This window comes from Bubalus kerabau, chromosome 19, assembly GCF_029407905.1.
Source record: "Bubalus kerabau isolate K-KA32 ecotype Philippines breed swamp buffalo chromosome 19, PCC_UOA_SB_1v2, whole genome shotgun sequence".
NCBI classification, from domain to species: domain Eukaryota; kingdom Metazoa; phylum Chordata; class Mammalia; order Artiodactyla; family Bovidae; genus Bubalus; species Bubalus kerabau.
Genome location: NC_073642.1, coordinates 59,370,645 through 59,388,897, shown reverse-complemented (window position 1 = coordinate 59,388,897; position 18,253 = coordinate 59,370,645). Strand labels below are relative to the sequence as shown.

Genomic DNA, 18,253 nt, shown 5'->3' with positions numbered 1-18,253 from the left:
ACATACACATGTATCCATTCTCCTACAAACTCCCCTGCTATCCAGGCTGCCATATAACCTTGAGCAGAGTTCCATGTGCTATACAGTAAGTCCTTGTTGGTTATCCATTTTAAATATAGCAGTGTGTACATGTCCATCCCAAACTCCCTAACTATCCCTTTCCCTCAACCTTTCCTGCTGGCAACCACGTTTGTTCTCTGTGAGTCTCTTTCTGTTTTGTAAATAAATTCATTTGTATATTTTCTTTTCAGTTTGCACATATAAGGGATGTCACATGATATTTCTCCTTCTCTGTCTGATTCCACTCAGTGTGACAATCTCTAGGCCCATCGATGTTGCTGCAAATGACATCATTTCATAATTTTTAATGGCTGAGTATATATGTACATCTTCTTTATCCATTCCTCTGTCAATGGACACTTAGGTTGCTTCCATGTCTTGACTTTTAAACAGTGCTGCAATGAACATTGAGTTGAATGTATCCTTTTGGATCATGTTCTTCTGTCTCTTCAGCATCAGTGGACAAGGAGTCAGGAATTTGGCAACACCATGGCAGGCTTTGCCACAGGAGTGGCTCTCGTCAACTTGGAGACTGCACGAGGTCTGGATGAATCTTTCAACAGGCACATCCTTCCAGATGTCAGAACATGAGCAATTTCTTTTCTTGGGCTGGTCCAATTCCCAATCCTCCCTTCGTTTTGGATTTTGTAGGCTAGCTACAGCATTCTCAGTTCCTGTCAATGAGGAAGACGGAGGGTCTCAACCCATGTATGGAGACTCTCATTCTCAGTTTGAAGCTCCTGGTGCCTCCTGGCCCAGGGACCTCACCTCACCAAAACGGAACTTCCAGGAGTCTGCTAGAGGGGACTAGCTGGGGGCCTGACTGCTTCCGAAATAGACTTCCAGCCAGCCCTCTTGCTGCCAGTCTACCTTATTGCCAACCTGCAGTAGCACACACCATTCTGATGGCCAAGGCTCTGGGAGTCCTAAGGGCATAGTTGCCTCTTTTTCCCTTTATCCACTTTATCCACTTGTTGGGACTGCCAAGTGGAGCCCCAGGTCTGTGTGATTTCCACCTCCTAAATTATGTTACTGTCATCTTCTCTCCCAGCCTCTTTTTTGATATGGGTTTAAGCCTTTCTTTAGTCTTTTCCTGTTGTTTTAGTGGGATTTTGAGAAGGAACAGGTAAAAGTAACTCTCTTTATTGGATTGATTTCTCTATTACTTGCAATCAAAAGATTCCCCTGTGTTCATGAGAGTATACATTTGCTTATTGTAAAAGAAGCCCTCTTGACCTAAACATGAGCAGTTTCTTTCTCTGTTAGTCATATAAGAGCCGGAGTGGTGGTTCAGCTCAGGGAGGCCCAGACTCCTGCAGTTTTGTTTCTCTGCCTTCCTCAAAATGCTGCTGTCATCTGCAGGGTGGAGGATGGTCATCCTCCCTGCCAACAGCAGAGCCCATGGGAAGAGGCCAAGGGGCAAGGCAAAGCCCCGCTCTCCCCTTAAGGGCATGCCCAGAAAGTTGCATACATTTCCACTCACTTCTCACTGGCCAGACCCAGTCCTGTGAGCACTTCACTGCAAGAGGACTGAGAATGCAGTCCTTGGCTGGGAATCATGTACCAACCAAAGATCAGGGCTCTGATTTTTGCCAGAAGGAAAGAGTACTCCTCTGCCATGTTGATGAAGACAGGAAGCCATCCTAGCTAGATTCCCACAGTGGGAATTTGCCCTGCCTCCTCATGCCCTACTGAAATTGTACAACTCAGATGGGACTCAAACCCAGCCAAAACCCAAGCTGGGACTTGAATCCACTGTCTTTTAATCAAGATCACACACCTGGTCTCAGGACTTAAGGAAGCTCGGGTTCCTTATATTTCAGCACAGAAGGAATTCAGCAAGAGGCAAAGTGATAGGTAACAATGGATTTATTTAGAGAGATACACATTCTATAGACAGACTATGGGCTCTCTCAGAAGGCAAGAGGCTGTGAAATATGGGGTGGTTAATTTTTTTTTTTAATTTTACTTATTTATGACTGTGCTGGGTCTTCACTGCTGTTTGGGGGCTTTCTCTAGTTGCTGTGAGCAGGGGCTACTCTGCTTGTTTGGGAACTAAGATACTGTCAGGCTGCTGATGGCTCCTAGGAAAGGGTGTTCAGGGGTGTTGGGCCTGTGATAGGGTCACAGTCATATTGAAAACCCTTCAGCATTTCTCCAAAACCCTCCGGGTAGAATTCAAGATCCCCTTCCCCAATATGCCTACTATGGTCTGAATGTTTGTACCCCTCTGAGAAAAGGAGCATTTCCTGCCATATCAATAAACAAGGATGTCACAGTCGTCGGTGATTCCAGCCCTCCAGGGCAGCTAGGAAGGAGAAGGATACCTGCTCCGTCTGGCCGCATTCAGGCTGCAGCCCCTCCCTACAGTGAGCACTGAGGAACTCGGGATGTGAAAAACAGAGGAGACTGGCCCCAGATAGCTGAGATGCATATGAAATAGATGATTTCAGTGAGCCCAGACGCTTGCATCTTCCCATAACATTGAAAAGCTCCATGACAGAAAAGCACTAAATTTCTTAACTTGAGATACCTCGTTTCCTTTAATTCACAACAATACTTTTGATGTTCAGACTACCTTCCCTCTGTTACAAACTTCTATGTAACCTGATTCCTCCCCTCACCTTCTTGGGGCAGTTCTCTCCGAGTTACTTGAGATGCTGTCTCCTGGGCTTGAAGTCCTGAAAACTGCCACCAAATAAAACCCAACTCTCAACTTTTAGGTTCTGACTTTTTAAAGCTGACAATGTCCTTATAAAAGAGGCCATAGAGTGCTCTTCTGCCCCTGCCATCATGTGAGGATCCAGGGAAAAGTCAGTCAGTCACCTAGGAACCGAAATCTGCTGTAGCCTAGATCTCTGATTTCCCACCCTCTAGTACTATGAGAAATAAATTTCCGTTGTTTATAAGCTGCGCATTTGATAGTGTTTTGTTTTTGAACGGACTAAGACAGTACTGTTCTGTGCTTCCTTCTGGGCATGCCCAGAGCCCTGGGCTAGCCCCTGGTGTCATCAGAGGCCAGCATCAGTGGACCAATGCCTGGCGGTCCATCCACCCAGCCAGCTAGGAGTGCTGCCGCGGGAAGGCCAAATTCCTTAGCACCAAGCCCAGTGCCTCTCCTACAGCACATGCTCAAAGATTTCGTGGAAAGGAAGACTGAATCAAGCCCTAAGTGAATTTTCTGATATTTTGGAATGGAACCCATCCTGCTGATAAGGAGTTTCTAAAAGGCCTTATACTGGGGTGAGAAGGGTAATTAGGGACCAAGGCCCTGAAGCGGAAAGATCAGTGCGGTGTGCTCAGTCACTTCAGTCGTAAATGGCTCTTTGTAACCCTGTGGACTGTAGCCTGCCAGGCTTCTCTGTCCATGGGATTTCCCAGCAAGAATACAGGAGTGGGTTGCCATTTCCTCCTCCAGGGGAATCTTCCCAAGCCAGGGACTGAACCCGCATCTCTTATGTCTCCTGCATTGCCAGGCGTGTTCTTTACCACTAGCGCCACTAGCTAGGAAGTCAGGCCCCTCTGACAAACTAGGTTTCTTTTCTAGCTGTTGGGGGAGAAGAAAAGCCAAAGCACTGGACTTTGTCTTCGGAAGGAAGCGGTGACATCCTGAGGTCCTTGCTTTCTGAGCCTGAGGCAGGCCGCTTAGGAAACAGCTATGGGTAGGGTGCCTGCAAATGAAGCTCCAAAGAGGGAGCGCCCTTCCATTCCATTCCTGACTTTGCACAGGCCCTGTGCCTAACACCCACCCTAGCTGAGACCTTGGAGTTTATTTAAATGAACTCCCCATATAGAGAAGGGTCAATGCAGACCCAGAGTGGAGGTGACCCCTTGGGGTCACACACAGCCCTAAGCCAGTCAGGGGGAACCTCCAGTCTTCACATTTAGACTCAGTCCAACTCTGGGCACCCCAACACCATGTCACTCTAAGAGTGGTGAGCCTTCCCCCCAACTGACTTCAGGCCAACAAGAAGGAAGGGACCCAGAGGCATGGCACAACTCATTTTGTTTTGTTTCCACAACTCATTTTTATTTCTCATTTTCCTCTGGGGGTGCAGCGTTTGGCACTTGTCACCCCAGGACTGGGTCCCTCACTGCATCAGGCTGGCGGGCAGGACCCCACCTGGTCCTCTTCTCTGCCGAGGGAGCGACAGGCGACTGTTACAGGCCCACCAGTTTGGACACAAGGGTGGACCCAGCGATGCCCACCAGGAGTTTGGAAGACAGGCAGAGTCCACTTGCTCCTGGGGGAGAAGCAGAGGGTGAGTAGAGTGGGGTGGGCAGGCTGGGGGGCGTCAGGCCCCGAGACCCCAGCCTGAACTCTCCTCTTTTTCCCCAGCCCCTAAGGGTCTCTGTTGGGAGTGCTGCTGCACACAGGTGCTCAAAGGCATGAACTCAGTGATGAAGTCAAGAGCCGGCAGCTGCCTCCCACTCCACGGAAGAAAGCTGAACCCCAGGTGGGACAGAGACGCTCCAGCTAACCCAGAAAATCTGCTTTGGGCAGAGTCAGCCTGATCCCAGAACAGCTGCAGGCCAGAGCATCTTCCCTCCTTCCTATATCTGCTTCAGAGAAACCCAGAGAGAGAGAGGAATTACGGAGGCAATACCAAGGGACAGGCAGACTGGGGCTTACTGGGGCTGAGGTCAGGGCCAGAGGCACTGAGGCTCCAAGGCTCCTGTCCTTCTCCCTCAGCTCTACAAGCAAGCCACGAGGTGGACACTTACCCACGGACTGGAGAGTGGCCACCAGGCTGCCGGCGGCCACTCCACCCCCATTGGCAATGGCAGATATCGACATCATCTTGGCCGCCAAGGAGGAGGCAGTGATTCCCGCACTGGTGAAGCCCACCGCACTAAGCACCACAGGCACGGCCGCCACGGTGGAAGCTGAACAGGGAGAGGAGCTAGGGTGAGGGGGTAATGGATATCCCCCTCCAAACACACACATGACATCAAGCCTGGGGGGCTTTGGGAGGTCTGGAGAAGATTAAGTCTGAGCTTGGGAGAGACTCCAGCAGACGTGGTCAGCAGTCAGGAGTCCAGGGAAGCCCCAGCTGATGGGGAAAGCAGAGGGAAGGGCTGTGGGGTCGCCGGGAGCATGGTGCTGGCTCTCAGCAGGACCTTCCTCGGGAAAGGGCTCAGTTTCTGCCTTAGTAGGATGCTGGAACTGGGGAGGAGGGGGGGGACATTTGCAAGCTTCCTGTCTTTGCTGAGGAAATCTCTAAGCAAATTTTACCGAGGGCCCGGCATAAAGCTAGGAACACATTCTGAGCCCCACTTGAGTCCCAACTCTGGGCCTCCACGGCATCGCTGCAGAGCCCTTGGAAGCCAGAGCCATTGGGCTTCTCAGTGCATCTCGTGTGTCCAAACTGTGCACATGTGTCATCCTACATAATCCTCACGGTAACCCTGAAAGAGCAGGCTTGGCATGTTTTTCATGAGGAAATCTGAGCTCAGAGGATTTCAAAGCCACATCCAAGGTCACACGGTAAAGGGTCTGCAAGAAACCTGGGCCCCTGTTGGGGCTGCCTCCACACAAGTTTCCATGGAAACTCCTCATTCTCATTCCAGTGCCTCCTCCCCTACCATGGACAGGAGGCCTGGGGCAGGCTGGGGCAGGTACGAGGCCAGTACCAGGGCCTGGGGACAGACAAGGGCAAGCCCGGCCTGGCAGAGACTCACCTCCGCCCACCACAGCTGCGGCAGCCTTGGCTGGAAACCAAAAGAACATTCTGTGAGTTGATCTACACTGGCCACCACCCCTCCACTCCCTGAGCCCACAGTCCATCTACACGGAGGGGGCTGCCCCAGCCTGGGAGACACAGGAAGGAAGGAACCTGCCTGCTTCACCCAGAGAAGTGGGATTTCCTAAGAAGTGGCTCTCTGGGCCCTGATGTTAGTTCATCTGAAAGAGGGTCGGTATTTTATGAATGTGGAGTGAAAATGTTAGTCACTCAGTTGTGTCCGACTCTTTGCAACCCCATGGACTGTAGCCTGCCAGGCTCCTCTGTCCATGGAAATCTCCAGGCAAGAATACTGGAGTTGGTAGCCATTCCCTTCTCCATGGAATTTTCTGACCCAGGGATTGAACCCAGTTCTCCTGCACTGCAAGCAGATTCTTTACCAACTGAGTCACCAGGGAAGTCCATGAGTGTGGAAGTCAGAGGTATTATATGACCTTGTCCTATCATCCAGAGAAAGCTCTTCAGACAGCAGTAAATCCTCACATAGAGAGACATGTTTCAGTTTGCAGGACTTAACTGAAGTCTGGGCAAACACTGTTGAATGCTTGAGTGCTACTTGAGAACAGTGCTGGAACGCCTTGAATGCTCCCACTTCTTTAAGGCCACGGCTGTTGCCTCCTCCTCTGGAAGGCTGCCCCACACTCTCCCAATCAGAACCATCCTTGCTTTCCTGTGGCTGGAGCCATTCACAGCACGGGACCATGGTTCCCTGAAACAGAGTTCCTGGAACTCCTTGGCAGAGGTCCTAGCCTGTGGCAGCCATAGAAGCCAAGACTGCAATCTTTAGGGCCAGTGGGGACCAGGAGTTCTAAAAACAGCAAGGTGTGCAGGAGTGAGCTCAGCCAACCTCCCAAGAAGAGAGCTTTGGGGTGGCAGTTAAGGAAGTAAAGAAGGTATGAAAATCAAACCCTAAGTGACCAGTAGGGCTTCCCTGGTGGCTCAGTGGTAAGGAATCTGCCTGCCAATGCAGGAGATGTGGGTTTGGTCCCCGGGTTGGGCAGATACTTTGGAGAAGGAAATGGCAACCCACTTCCATATTCTTGCCTGGAAAATCCCATGGACAGAGGAGCTTGGTGGGCCCCAGGCCATGATGGGGTTGCAAAAGAGTCGGACATGAGTGAGCAATTAAACAACAACAAAGTGACCAGTGAGCCACCTGGCTGGGGTATGGAACTGGAGACTCAAGGATCGAGAGCCCATTAGAGTGTTTGAAGCTCAGTGTTACTGTTAAGGAGGAGAGAGGATGACAAGCGTGGCGTGCCTGGGCCCCGAAGCACAGACAGTCCAGGGGAGAGGGTGCTGTGTCTCTGATGGCCTGTCTGCTGGGCTCACCCAGTGGATACCCTCGGGGAGAGGGGCCTGGCCCTTCTGGGCTTTTCAGAACCTCCCCTGCCCTGAGGCTTCCTCCCAGGCCTAGGCCCCTGCATTTCTATTCTACTTCCTGTCCCAGGCTTGGATGCAGCCGTCCACCCCACCTCCCAGCCCAGGGCCCTTGGACAATGGTTCCTTCATTTGTAAATAAGAGGCCATATCATCTTCCTCTGGGGTTGTTATGAGAATTAAATGAATTGCCAAATGTCAAGCGCTAAACTTAGACTATCACAGCATTTGATAAAAAGTAGTAGTTTTGATTATTTCATCTTATGAATAGCTTCTCATACACTGAGGAGTCCTCTTATTTCTGATCAAAAGGAAGGATTACCAGCTGTGGCCAAGGTCCTAACTTTCTTGTCCCACTCCCGTGCTGAGTGGGAGTCCAAGGAGGGGTATGTATCACCCAGGGCTAGTTACCTCCTACTGGCAAAGTGCTCAGGGCCACAGCGGGGGATCCGAGCAGGAAGGAGCCTTTCAGCGTCCCCACCAAGGATCCCAGGGTAGATGTGGCCCCCGCCAGGGCAGTGCTGGATGGCAGAGTGAGCCCTGAGAAAGAACAGAGGGTGAATGCACAGGAGTCAGAGATCAGAGGTCAGGCAGCCCTGTCCCACTCCCACTTCCATCTTGTACTATTTGCATTGGCAGAGGTGGAGCGATCCCGGGGGTCCACCCCAGGGCACAGAAAGGTGGATGACGGCGGATGCACATGGGAGCACTTTGTGTAGCAATTGGAAGCAAGGGACACAGGCTCACCTATCGACCCTGATGGATCTCAAAAACAAAGTTCTCAGGGTGGGGTTGGGGGGGATAGCAATAAAATGAGATATTCCACACACTCTTCTATACATAAATTAAAACGCGTGCAAACAAAAAACAACACCTATTTTGCAAAAATGTAGATGAAAAACACTGGAAATAGAACTGCCATACGACCCAGCAATCCCACTGCTGGGCATACACACTGAGGAAACCAGAATTGAAAGAGACACGCGTACCCCGATGTTCATCGCAGCACTGTTTATAATAGCCAGGACATGGAAGCAACCTAGATGTCCATCAGCAGATGAATGGATAAGAAAGCTGTGGTACATATACACAATGGAGTATCACTCAGCCATTAAAAAGAATACATTTGAATCAGTTCTAATGAGGTGGATGAAACTGGAGCCTATTATGCAGAGTGAAGTAAGCCAGAAAGATACACCAATACAGTATACTAACGCATATATATGGAATTTAGAAAGATGGTAACGACAACCCTGTATGTGAGACAGCAAGAGACACAGATGTATAGAACAGTCTTTTGGACTCTGTGGGAGAGGGAGAGGGGAGATGATTTGGGAGAATGGCATTAAAACATGTATAATATCATATAAAAATAATTTAAACTATTTAGAAACACTATGGTATAAGTTAGATGAAAGAGCAAAAATAAATAAATAAATAAAATTAAAAAAAAGAAAAACAGACGCACGTTCAACATATTAGAAAGGTTGACTTGGGGAGGGGGAATTGCAGACAAAAGGCAAGATAAAAAACGAGACTAATAAAACCAAAGATGGGGCTTGCAAGAAGGAAATGGACCTGAATTGAAGAATTCTGTTCAAATCAATGCTCTGGATTTGAAACCTAGAAGGACAAACTTACAAAAAGCTGGCTGGTCACTGAGGTAAAACATAAATTCTAGGGGTGTATCCCCGGGGAAATGAGAGCCTGAGAATGGGTCCCAGCCACAGGGTCCCTTAGTCTAGATGGGAGAGGCAAGGGACCCAGATCCCCGGTACCACCACCCCACCTCCCCCATGTCCTGCATGTTAGAGTCCTGCCTCCCTCTGGCCCTTCTCAAAGAGAAAGCCAGGGCAGACGCCCAAGGGGAAGGACAGGGGAGGGAGACGGGCTGAGGGTGATGTCACTCTCCCCGCCCAAGGCTCCTAGAGCAGGACCCTGTGTGCTCCCTGGCTCCCCGACACCCAGCCCCCCACCAGTCCCTAGCAGGAACACTCACCCAGTGAAGGAAGTCCTGCCAAGATGCTGCTGGAGGCCGCCCCGCTCACTTTGGCCAGGCTCCCTGCAGACAGTATCTTGGAAGCCAGGTTAGAGGCTAAGAGGGCAACCTTGGCGAATTCCATGGCACCAAAACTGACCAGCACCAAACCTGCCGAAAGAGTTGAGCCTGGATGGGGGATAGGGACACCAGAACTGGGAACATGCCCATTGCCCTGGAAAATCTCAAGGGGCTCCGGCGGGGAGAGAGGCTGTTCTGAGCTTGTGGAGAATGCAGGCTTGGGAAGGGCCCAAAGATACGGTGTTGGGGTGACAGAGTGAGGGGAAGGCAGATGGGGGAGGTGGAAGGAGATTTTACTTCCTGAGGTGGTCTGCTTCCCTTCTCCCAAAACTCACGTTTCTAGAACGCCCTTAAAGTTCCATGGAGCCATTTAAAATGTGCCAGAATTAGGAAACAAGAAACAATCACGTTTTTAAGGCATAGGCCTTAAAACGTCAAGTTGGTCAAGTTCTTATTCTCATGCCCTCTCCTTACTAACTCAATGAGAAGAATGAAATTATCATCCCCATTTTATGATGAGAAAACCCTGGCACAGAGAGGGTAAGTGACTCATCCAGGGTCACACAGCTTTGCTTGGCAAAGTACACGGGAACTGATACAGGTCTCGGGACTTCCAAAGCATGGGCTTGGAGCGGCTCTGATTTGCTTCCTTCTATTGCTTGTCTCTTCGCCTGCCCATCTCACCCCCACCCAGCCTCAACCCTTGAGGGTCACTCCGGCACGGACGAGGCTCACTGCTCCTAGAGTCAGTCCGAGAGCCCAGGGACAGGTGGAGGTTTAAGTCCCTTCCCTCTGGAGACCCAGCTTCTCTGACTGCAGCCGCCCAGATGAGATCCCCCCAGTGGATCCACAGGGGTCTCCCCTACAGTCACCAGGCCCACCAGCTCCCCGAGGGTGGGGGCCACAGGAAGGAGCAGCCCCTGCCCACCCCTCCCTGCCTTACCCAGCAGAGCAGACTTTCTGAAGATGTGGACCTGACCTGGTTATCTCGAGCTTGGCTGAGTTCAGGGAAGATCTGAAGCAGGATGTTTACAGCAGCTTTGCAGATAACAGAGGAAGAGCTCCCACGGGACGCAGGCAGCCAATGAGATAGCTTTCATTTTCTCAGGAAAACGAAAGTCATACCTAGTTTTCTTCTGTCTTGATAAGCCCACAGAACCCTTTGGCTGCTTCCTGGACACCCTCTGCCCCATGTCCTCTGCTTTAGCTCTTCTCCGAAGTTCTGAGATAATAGTAGCTGATGCTAATTTCCTGAATTTTTCAAACGCTAAAACCACCACCAAATGGAAGAAATTAACTACTGGATTATCCTGCGCTTGTAGCCTCCAGACTTAATGGTGCCTAAGGGTTGATCCCCATCAGTGAATCAGAGAATTGTGTAGGAGCTGATCAAATACCCTGGCCACCTGTGCCTCACCTGGCCTTTAAAAATACTTCACTGAACTGTTCAGGGAGTTTAAGTTTTGGGGGCACAAGCTACTCTCTCTCCTTGCGCTGCCCTGCCATATACCTTTCTCTGCTTCAAACTCCAAAGTTTGGGTTTGTTTGGCCTCCCTATGCCTGGGGCCCATGAACTTGCGTTTGAGAACACCTTCTGCAAAGGACCAACTGTTTACTACACAGATCAACTTTCTAACCACTTCCTGCTCCCAAGATCTGCCAAGTGCCATTTAATTTCTCTGCTGCCTTTACTACAAATTGTTAAAAGAGTTGTAGACAATTGGTCTCCTCTTTTTCACCTTACTCTTAAAATGTAAATATATAATATGAAATATTACAGAACATGAAATACTTTCAGGTATCCAAAAAGCTATAGATAATAAAAAACAAACACTTCTGCACCCACCCCTGAGCTCAGGACTTCATAATGTTACAGATACAATCTACGTGACCTGAGAATCCCTTCTCATGTTCCTACTTTCTCTGCCTTCTCACAGGTAGTCACCCTTGAGAATTTAGGGTTGATTAGTTCCAAGCAAGGGACTTCCCAGGTGGCATTAGTGGTAAAGAATCTGATTGCCAGTGCACGAGATGCAAGGTTCATTCCTGGGTTAGGAGGATCCCCTGGAGGAGGAAATGGCAACCTGCTCTAGTATTCTTGCCTGGAAGATTCCATGGACAGAGGAGCCTGGGGGGGCTACAGTCCGTGGGGTCAAAGAGTCGGACACCAAGCGCACACTCACGGATTGCCAGGCATGGATTTATATTTTTAACATATATGAATATTAAATGCATAATTTTCTTGGAATTGATTGAATGTTCATTGTTGTTTCAATTGGGGTTCAAAGACAGGGAACGTGTCAATCACATGCCAAGAACCTTGACCTTGTAACCTCTGTTGGAACACTATGCTAAGAAACCTAGTTTTCAAAGAAGTAGAATAATGAGTTAGGGAGTTGAGATTGGAGAGGAAAGGGAGAAGGAGAAAGAGAGAACTAGAGAGGCTGGGTGGCCATTGCTTTCCTCCAAGTCCCAAGGGTGACAGGAGGGCGAGTGGTTCTCCCAGCTGGACCTCAGCGGGACCCCCTTGGAAAGCTTGACGAGACTCCCTTGAAATTTGAGGGAAGCAACGACATGTGTTTCACTTGGGTCTACAAAGGCTAACAGCAGGAAACTGGTGGGCAGATCTTCCTGAGGAAGGAAGGGGACTACTCTGAAGGTGGGTGGGTGGGTGGGGGGAGCTGCCCCTTTAGAGCTCCTTACAATTTCCCGTGGACCAAATGTAGAACCAGGCAGGCAGAGCTGGAAGAGAACTGTCGCCAGCACTGCCCAGAGGTGGAGGGGAGCCCAGGATGGGTGCACGGCTGGAGGGTGGTGGTGGAGAACAGAGGCGGAGGTATCCGGCCCAGGGAAGCTTCCCCTTGTCAAGGACCTTGTGGGTAAGCGAACCCAGCTGGCAGCAGGGTCCAAGAGCCTACAGACAGCTGGGAGTTTGTCTCCCACCAGGGTGTCAAAGACAGATTGACACAGCATCAGCAGAGTGCTCCTACAAAGGGACACTTCTGGGACAGAATCTCATTCTGGCTCAAGCACTGTGCATTCAGGTATTAAGCATTTTCATCATCACAACCACCCCGTGAAGAGATACTACTATCCACATTTCACAGAGGAGCTGATGAGTCTTGGCTGACTCTGCATGGAGCCCTCTCATTTTGCTCTTTACCTGAATTCTCTGGACCCTTTTTCTTTCCCTGCCTCCTGCCCCTGCTGCATCCATTTCTTCCTGGGTCTCCACACCTGGGTGAGCACCCTCTTGGCTGAGTCAAAGACGGCTCGTGCCCCATCGCCTCTCCAAGCCTCTCTGTGACCCTCAGGAACATGCAGCCTTCCTCATACAGCCGAACTCCAACAGCCCAGTCTGTCCTCCACTGCCCACTCACTGTGGATGATCAGCCCTGGATGGACCCAACAATCACAGGTCTCAAAAGTTCTTACACAGCCTATGCCAGGGGCTCCAAGAACAGGACCAGAAAAAGCTCAGGCATGCTCCAGGCCCCATCAAAACTCCACAAGGACGATGTCTCTTCGTTAAGCCACATGTCACAGCACTCAGTGCGAGTGGGCACTCAGCGCACATTGGCTGAAGGGCTTCCTTTTAAAGCATCTTTTCCAATGAATCCCAAGCCCTCCCTTAGACAGACTGGATATGGGTACTAAGGGCTGATAGTCACAGAATTGTTAGCCCAAAGGGGCAGGGCCAGCAGCTCTCTCGGAAATGGGAGTCCCTGTCTCCCACTGTTTGCAACTCTAAAGTTTCCGTTGAGATTCTTCCGAAGTAGGAAACTTTTTCTTTTTAAAGATCCAGCTATACAAGTATTAGTAAAATAAATAAAAGGCTAAATATGATATGGTATATGATGATCATGGAATGCCAAGCCATAGCTAAAAATAACAGGAAAGACCTGTAGAACAGGAAAAGGCCAGCTGCACAACAATATGTGTGAGTCAAAACAAAACTCTATCAATGAAAAGACATATAAGAGGATTACATTAAATTTTTTCTCTGAAGTTATCTATCTCTATAGTTCTGTCTCTCGTCCTTCTACTTATTGATCTATCCTCCATCAAGAGAAGTTGCTTTATATTTACTTAAAAATCATTTTTTTGGCCACACCTTGCTGCAAACAGGATCTGTTCCCTAACCAGGGAATGAACCTGCTCCCTCTGCAGTGGAAGCAGGGAGACTTAACCCCTGGACCACCAGGGAAGTCCCAGAAGTCACTTTAAAGGGGCATTAAAAGTACTTATCAATTGCAGCAGCACTTAATTCTGGAAATGGGAGTCAGGAACAGCGATAATTCGAGAGGATGGTTGTCAGATCCAAATCAATTTCAGCCTAGTCTGGAGTCATTTAGATTGTTAAGAGCAGAAGGAGTTTATCAATGATTAATATTTCTCAGGTGTGAATTTATTATTAGAATGACTATATTATTAGGTGAATTTTTACTAGGTAATTTTTAATAGACCTTATTTTCTAGAGCAGTTTTAGGTTCTGAACAAAACTGAGGTTCATAACAGAGGTTTCTCCTATATCCCTTGCCCCCGGCCACATGCACAGCCTCCCCCATTATCAAAATGCTGCAACTTTGATAATTCATTTGCAGTAAAATGTCAATTTTCATTAGCAAGCAATGCAACCCCATTTTGTAAAATTTAAAGTAAAAAGACAAGGGGGTGGTAGAGTCATTGGGACGTTGAGATTGACACATATACACTATTGATGTTACAGGGAAGAATAAAATCTTGTATCTGTTGTATCTGTTTCTTTAACTTTTGCTTCCCATTGCTTCTGTTCACTGACAGGATAGTGTCCATACTTAATGTCCTGCCTCGGGGAACCCTGCTCTTCCGCCTGAACGTAAAACCTAAGTGCCTTTGGTCAGGAAGACAACATGACCCTGTCTACCTGTGAATGAATAGCTGCAAGAAAGAAGAAAGTAACATGTGCCCTCCCCAAAACTGATCATTCCAGGAGATATTTGCAAGATGAATGGCCTTTTTATTTTACATCCTCACCTTGCCCCTCTCCTCTATGTTCTGTAAAAGAAACTGGCATCCAGACCCATCTGATGATTATTTTGAGACATTAGTCTGCCATTTTCTCGGTCTGCTAGCTTTCAGAATAAAATTGTATTCCTTGCCTCAACACCTCATCTCCAATTTATTGGCCTGTCCTGGGTGAGTAAAGCAAGATTGGACTCATTAACACTGATACTATGTATAAAATAGATAACTAATGAAAACCGACTGTATAGCACAGAGAACTCTACTTAATGCTCTGTGGTGACCTAAATGGGAGGGAAGTCCGAAAGGAAGGAGATATATGTATATGTATGGCTGATTCATTTTGCTGTACAGTAGAAACTATCACTGACTCAATGGACATGAATTTGGGCAAGCTCCTGGAGTCGGTGATGGACAGGGAAGCCTGGCGTGCTGCAGTCCATGGGGTTGCAAAGAGTTGGACATGACTGAGCCACTGAACTGAGAAACTAACACAACATTATAAAACTACTGCATTCCAATAATGATTGATTAAAAATAAACATAAAATAAAAAGACAAAATTCTGCTGATGGCCTGCCTTCCAATCCATAACGCTCTTTCCTATTCACTGAAGAGGTAGGGAGTATTTAAAAAGGCAGAGACAGACACACAAGCCTGATTAGGAGGCTGCTCCAGTTTTCCCACAAGGACCGGCCCTTTAACAGAGGACAAACCACGTCCTGTCTGTAGGGCGCAGTCACTGTCTTTGGCCACACAAGTGTTCTGTGTCCCTGTTCTCTTTGAAACAGGAACTTACTTCTCTTTCAGGTACTGGAGTCCCTGCCCTGACCCTGGGCTTGTCAGAGGCATGAGCGATCCTGCCAGCCTCCAAACTTGAGTCCAGAATGAATGAAACCAATCATCATATCCCATCCTTTGGGCTAAAGTAACCCGTTTAGGAATAAATAGATGACTCCATTTAGGATACTTACAGGAACATTTACCAGAGATATTTGGGAAGGAAGTTTCCTTGCTTATCAACAGAAGGTTCATGAAAAAAATACCTTTCAGGGGGAAGACCAGAATAAAGAAGCAGATAACCTCCAGAGCGTGCAAACAGGCCTCTACTAAACCAGGAGTGTGGCAGCCAAAGGATGGAGCTGATACCTCAGAAAGTAGATGTAACCCAGCAGGACTCTATGGGGTCTCCCTGGGACAGACCCCACCCCCGTAGCCTCTACTGTAGCTCCTCTCTGAGTGCTTCCCTGGTGGCTCAGTGGCGAATAATCCACCTCCCAATGCAGGAGATGCTGGTTCGACCTCTGAGTCGAGAAGATCCCTTGAAGAAGGAAGTGGCAACCCCCTCCAGTATTCTTCCCTGGGAAATCCCATGGACAGAGGAGACTGGTGGGCTACAGTTCACGTCCAAAGAATTGGACGTGGTTAATGACCAAACAACAACACATGTTCCTCTCTGAAGTACACAATAGTATCTCATGCATATTTCCTGAGGTTTTCAGCTGCTGAAGTCCACCACCAAATGGAAGAGATTAATTACTTGATGACCATGACCATGTAGCCCATAGACCTCCTGGCACCTAAAGACTGATAATGTTAACTGCCCTATTGCCTCACCATAAACCAATCAGAGAACTGTACAAGAGCTAATCAGGGATGCCTTCCCTCACCTGGCTTTTAAAACGGCTTTGCTGTTTAAACCCATTACCCTTGCATGGCCCTGCCATAATCCCCAAACTCCATTTTGGTTTGTTTAAGCTCATTGTGCCTTGGGCACACAATCTTTCATTGGGTAACACAAACAGGAGGGATAGGAAAAAACAGCCCCTTGGATTCAGTGTTGAGCTGCTAATTTACACTTTGCCTGAAACCAAATAACCTTTTTATTGTTCAGTTCAGCAAGCCAGTAAATTCTCTTGAACTCAGAGCCAGTTATAACCAAGATTCTATTACTTATAATTATATAAGCCTCCCCCCACCCCGAAATATTTTTTTAGCTCGTGATTCATTGGGTCAGTAGTTTTCAGTTCAGTCGCTCAGTTGTGTCTGACTCTGCAACCCCATGAACAGCAGCATGCCAGTCCTCCCTGTCCATCACCAACTCCTGGAGTCCACCCAAACCCATGTCCATCGAGTCAGTGATGCCATCCAACCATCTCATCCTCTGTCGTCCCCTTCTCCTCCTGCCCTCAATCTTTCCCAGCATCAGGGTCTTTTCAAATGAGTCAGCTCTTCACATCAGGTGGCCAAAGTATTGGAGTTTCAGCTTCAACATCAGTCCTTCCAATGAACGCCCAGGACTGATCTCCTTTAGGATGGGCTGGTTTGATCTCCTTGCAGTCCAAGGGACTCTCAAGAGTCTTCTCCAACACCACAGTTCAAAAGCATCAATTCAGTAGTTTAGGCATGTGGTTTTCCTGGTCTCAGCTGGGCTCCCTTCTACACCTGCAGTCAGCAGTGGGCTGGCTTTGTGAATCTTAGCTGGGCTCACTCCTGAATCTTGTCTGGGAAAAAAGAACTGACTCCTCCATTAGGTCTCTGTGTTAGTTTTCCTCCAGAAGGCCAGCTCGGCTTCAGGGAGGGATAATAAATCCCAGCTCTCAGTGAGATGAACTGTACAGGTACGTTGAAAGGGCACTGGAACATGGTCATTTCTGTCCTTGACCACAGGTCTCTTAATGGCATTATATCTGTGCTTTCCTCAAACTGCCCACCAACACTGTACCTGTTTGGAGTCTAAGCTCATATTACTTGCCACATGACGGGTCAATAAATTGAGAGACAGGTTGTTGGGGCAATGAAAAGAGACTTTATTCAGAAAACCAACAGACTGAGAAGATGGCAGTCAAATGTCCCAAAAAATCATCTTCCCAGAGTTAGAATTCAGGCTTCTTTTATTCTAAAAGGGGAGGGGATGTGGCTGATTGTTCAATCTTCTTGGTGCCTTTATTCTTGGTACTATTCCCATAGGTCTGGTCACAATGTTCCTATAAACCTCCAACTAAACAAACGTTAGTCTCTGTTCTGCAGCTTTTTAAAGAAGTGTTCTATCATTAAGAGCCAGAGCCTTGAGAATGGGCTGTCCTGTGTATTTCAGGCTACAGGAAACATTCTTTTACAAAGGTGCAAGCCAGCATGACTAAGCACAGGCAACAGAGAACAAAAGTTAGAGCTAAAGGAATAGACCCAATGTGGAGTCAGGTTTGTTCAATGTTACACACACTGGGCTGAGAGGGACCCCGCCAATCTACTGCAGCCATAGGAGACTGGGATGGAGCCCTTGAAGCCAGCTGGAAGCTGCAGGAGTGAGCTGAGGCAGCATCGTAAGGAGACAGCCAGGTGGAGAAGGAGCAGGAGGGAAGACAGGTGTGAAGGCCAGAGTGGGGACCTGGTCTGGAGTCCTGGAGCCGACAGGTTGGGATCCGAGACTCACATTTAAGTAGAAGCAGGTCTTCCAGAGCCTGGTGTGGGTTATCCACATGGACAGGCAGGTTGCAGGTGCCAAGTTAACACACATGGAGCCTGACACTGGATCCAGGGCCAGGCACCCAGTGGGTCTTAGGAAGTAAGTGTTCTGCATTGACCAGCCTCTTGGGAGCCCCATGGTGGAGAGACCTATCTGTCCTTGCAGGTTCTGGGCAGTCTCACTTGGGGCCAGTGAACTGAGCTCTAGACAACAGAGACAGAGCTCTCTGGAGAAATGCAGATTCTCTTCCCACCTGAAGCACTCCAAAGGCCACCAGGCCAGACAGTGTTACTGATGAGTCATGAAACAGCCAGACCCAGAGTCTTGGGTGGGGAGGGGAGGGGATGAATACTGCCTGAGGATAAAGGGCTTGGTAACTGAGGGTCAGTGCCTCAAACTGACGCCAGGGCCAAGCCGTTGGCTTCTCTGGCTGAGGTCTTTGAAGACATGTGGTCCAAGTTCCCATCTGAAGAGCAACAAACTGAGGCTCAAAGAAGAGACACAATCTTTGCAGGGTCAAAACTGAGTGGCAGGACTGGGA

The 18,253-nt window shown here is 48.7% G+C and overlaps 2 protein-coding genes across 6 annotated transcripts in view; one reads left to right on the top strand and one right to left on the bottom strand.

The window, feature by feature from the left end:
- The window catches only part of DDX24 (DEAD-box helicase 24), a 326,942-nt gene that overhangs the window by 245,347 nt on the left and 63,342 nt on the right, over window positions 1–18,253 (top strand). The window lies entirely within an intron of this gene.
- Window positions 4,064–10,391, bottom strand: LOC129634387 (interferon alpha-inducible protein 27, mitochondrial-like). Of its 4 annotated transcripts, none has more exons than XM_055556570.1 (6): window positions 10,369–10,391; window positions 9,184–9,333; window positions 7,596–7,724; window positions 5,743–5,772; window positions 4,786–4,947; window positions 4,064–4,304 (listed from the first exon to the last, which is right to left on the bottom strand). In XM_055556570.1, exons 2-6 carry the CDS (start codon window positions 9,305–9,307, stop codon window positions 4,222–4,224), a joined length of 528 nt encoding a protein of 175 aa, XP_055412545.1. In that variant the 5' UTR covers window positions 9,308–9,333; window positions 10,369–10,391; the 3' UTR covers window positions 4,064–4,221. The 4 variants fall into 4 exon arrangements, with proteins under 4 accessions (XP_055412545.1, XP_055412542.1, XP_055412541.1 ...); XM_055556567.1 differs by lacking the exon at window positions 10,369–10,391 and adding an exon at window positions 10,223–10,358; XM_055556566.1 differs by lacking the exon at window positions 10,369–10,391 and adding an exon at window positions 10,187–10,343.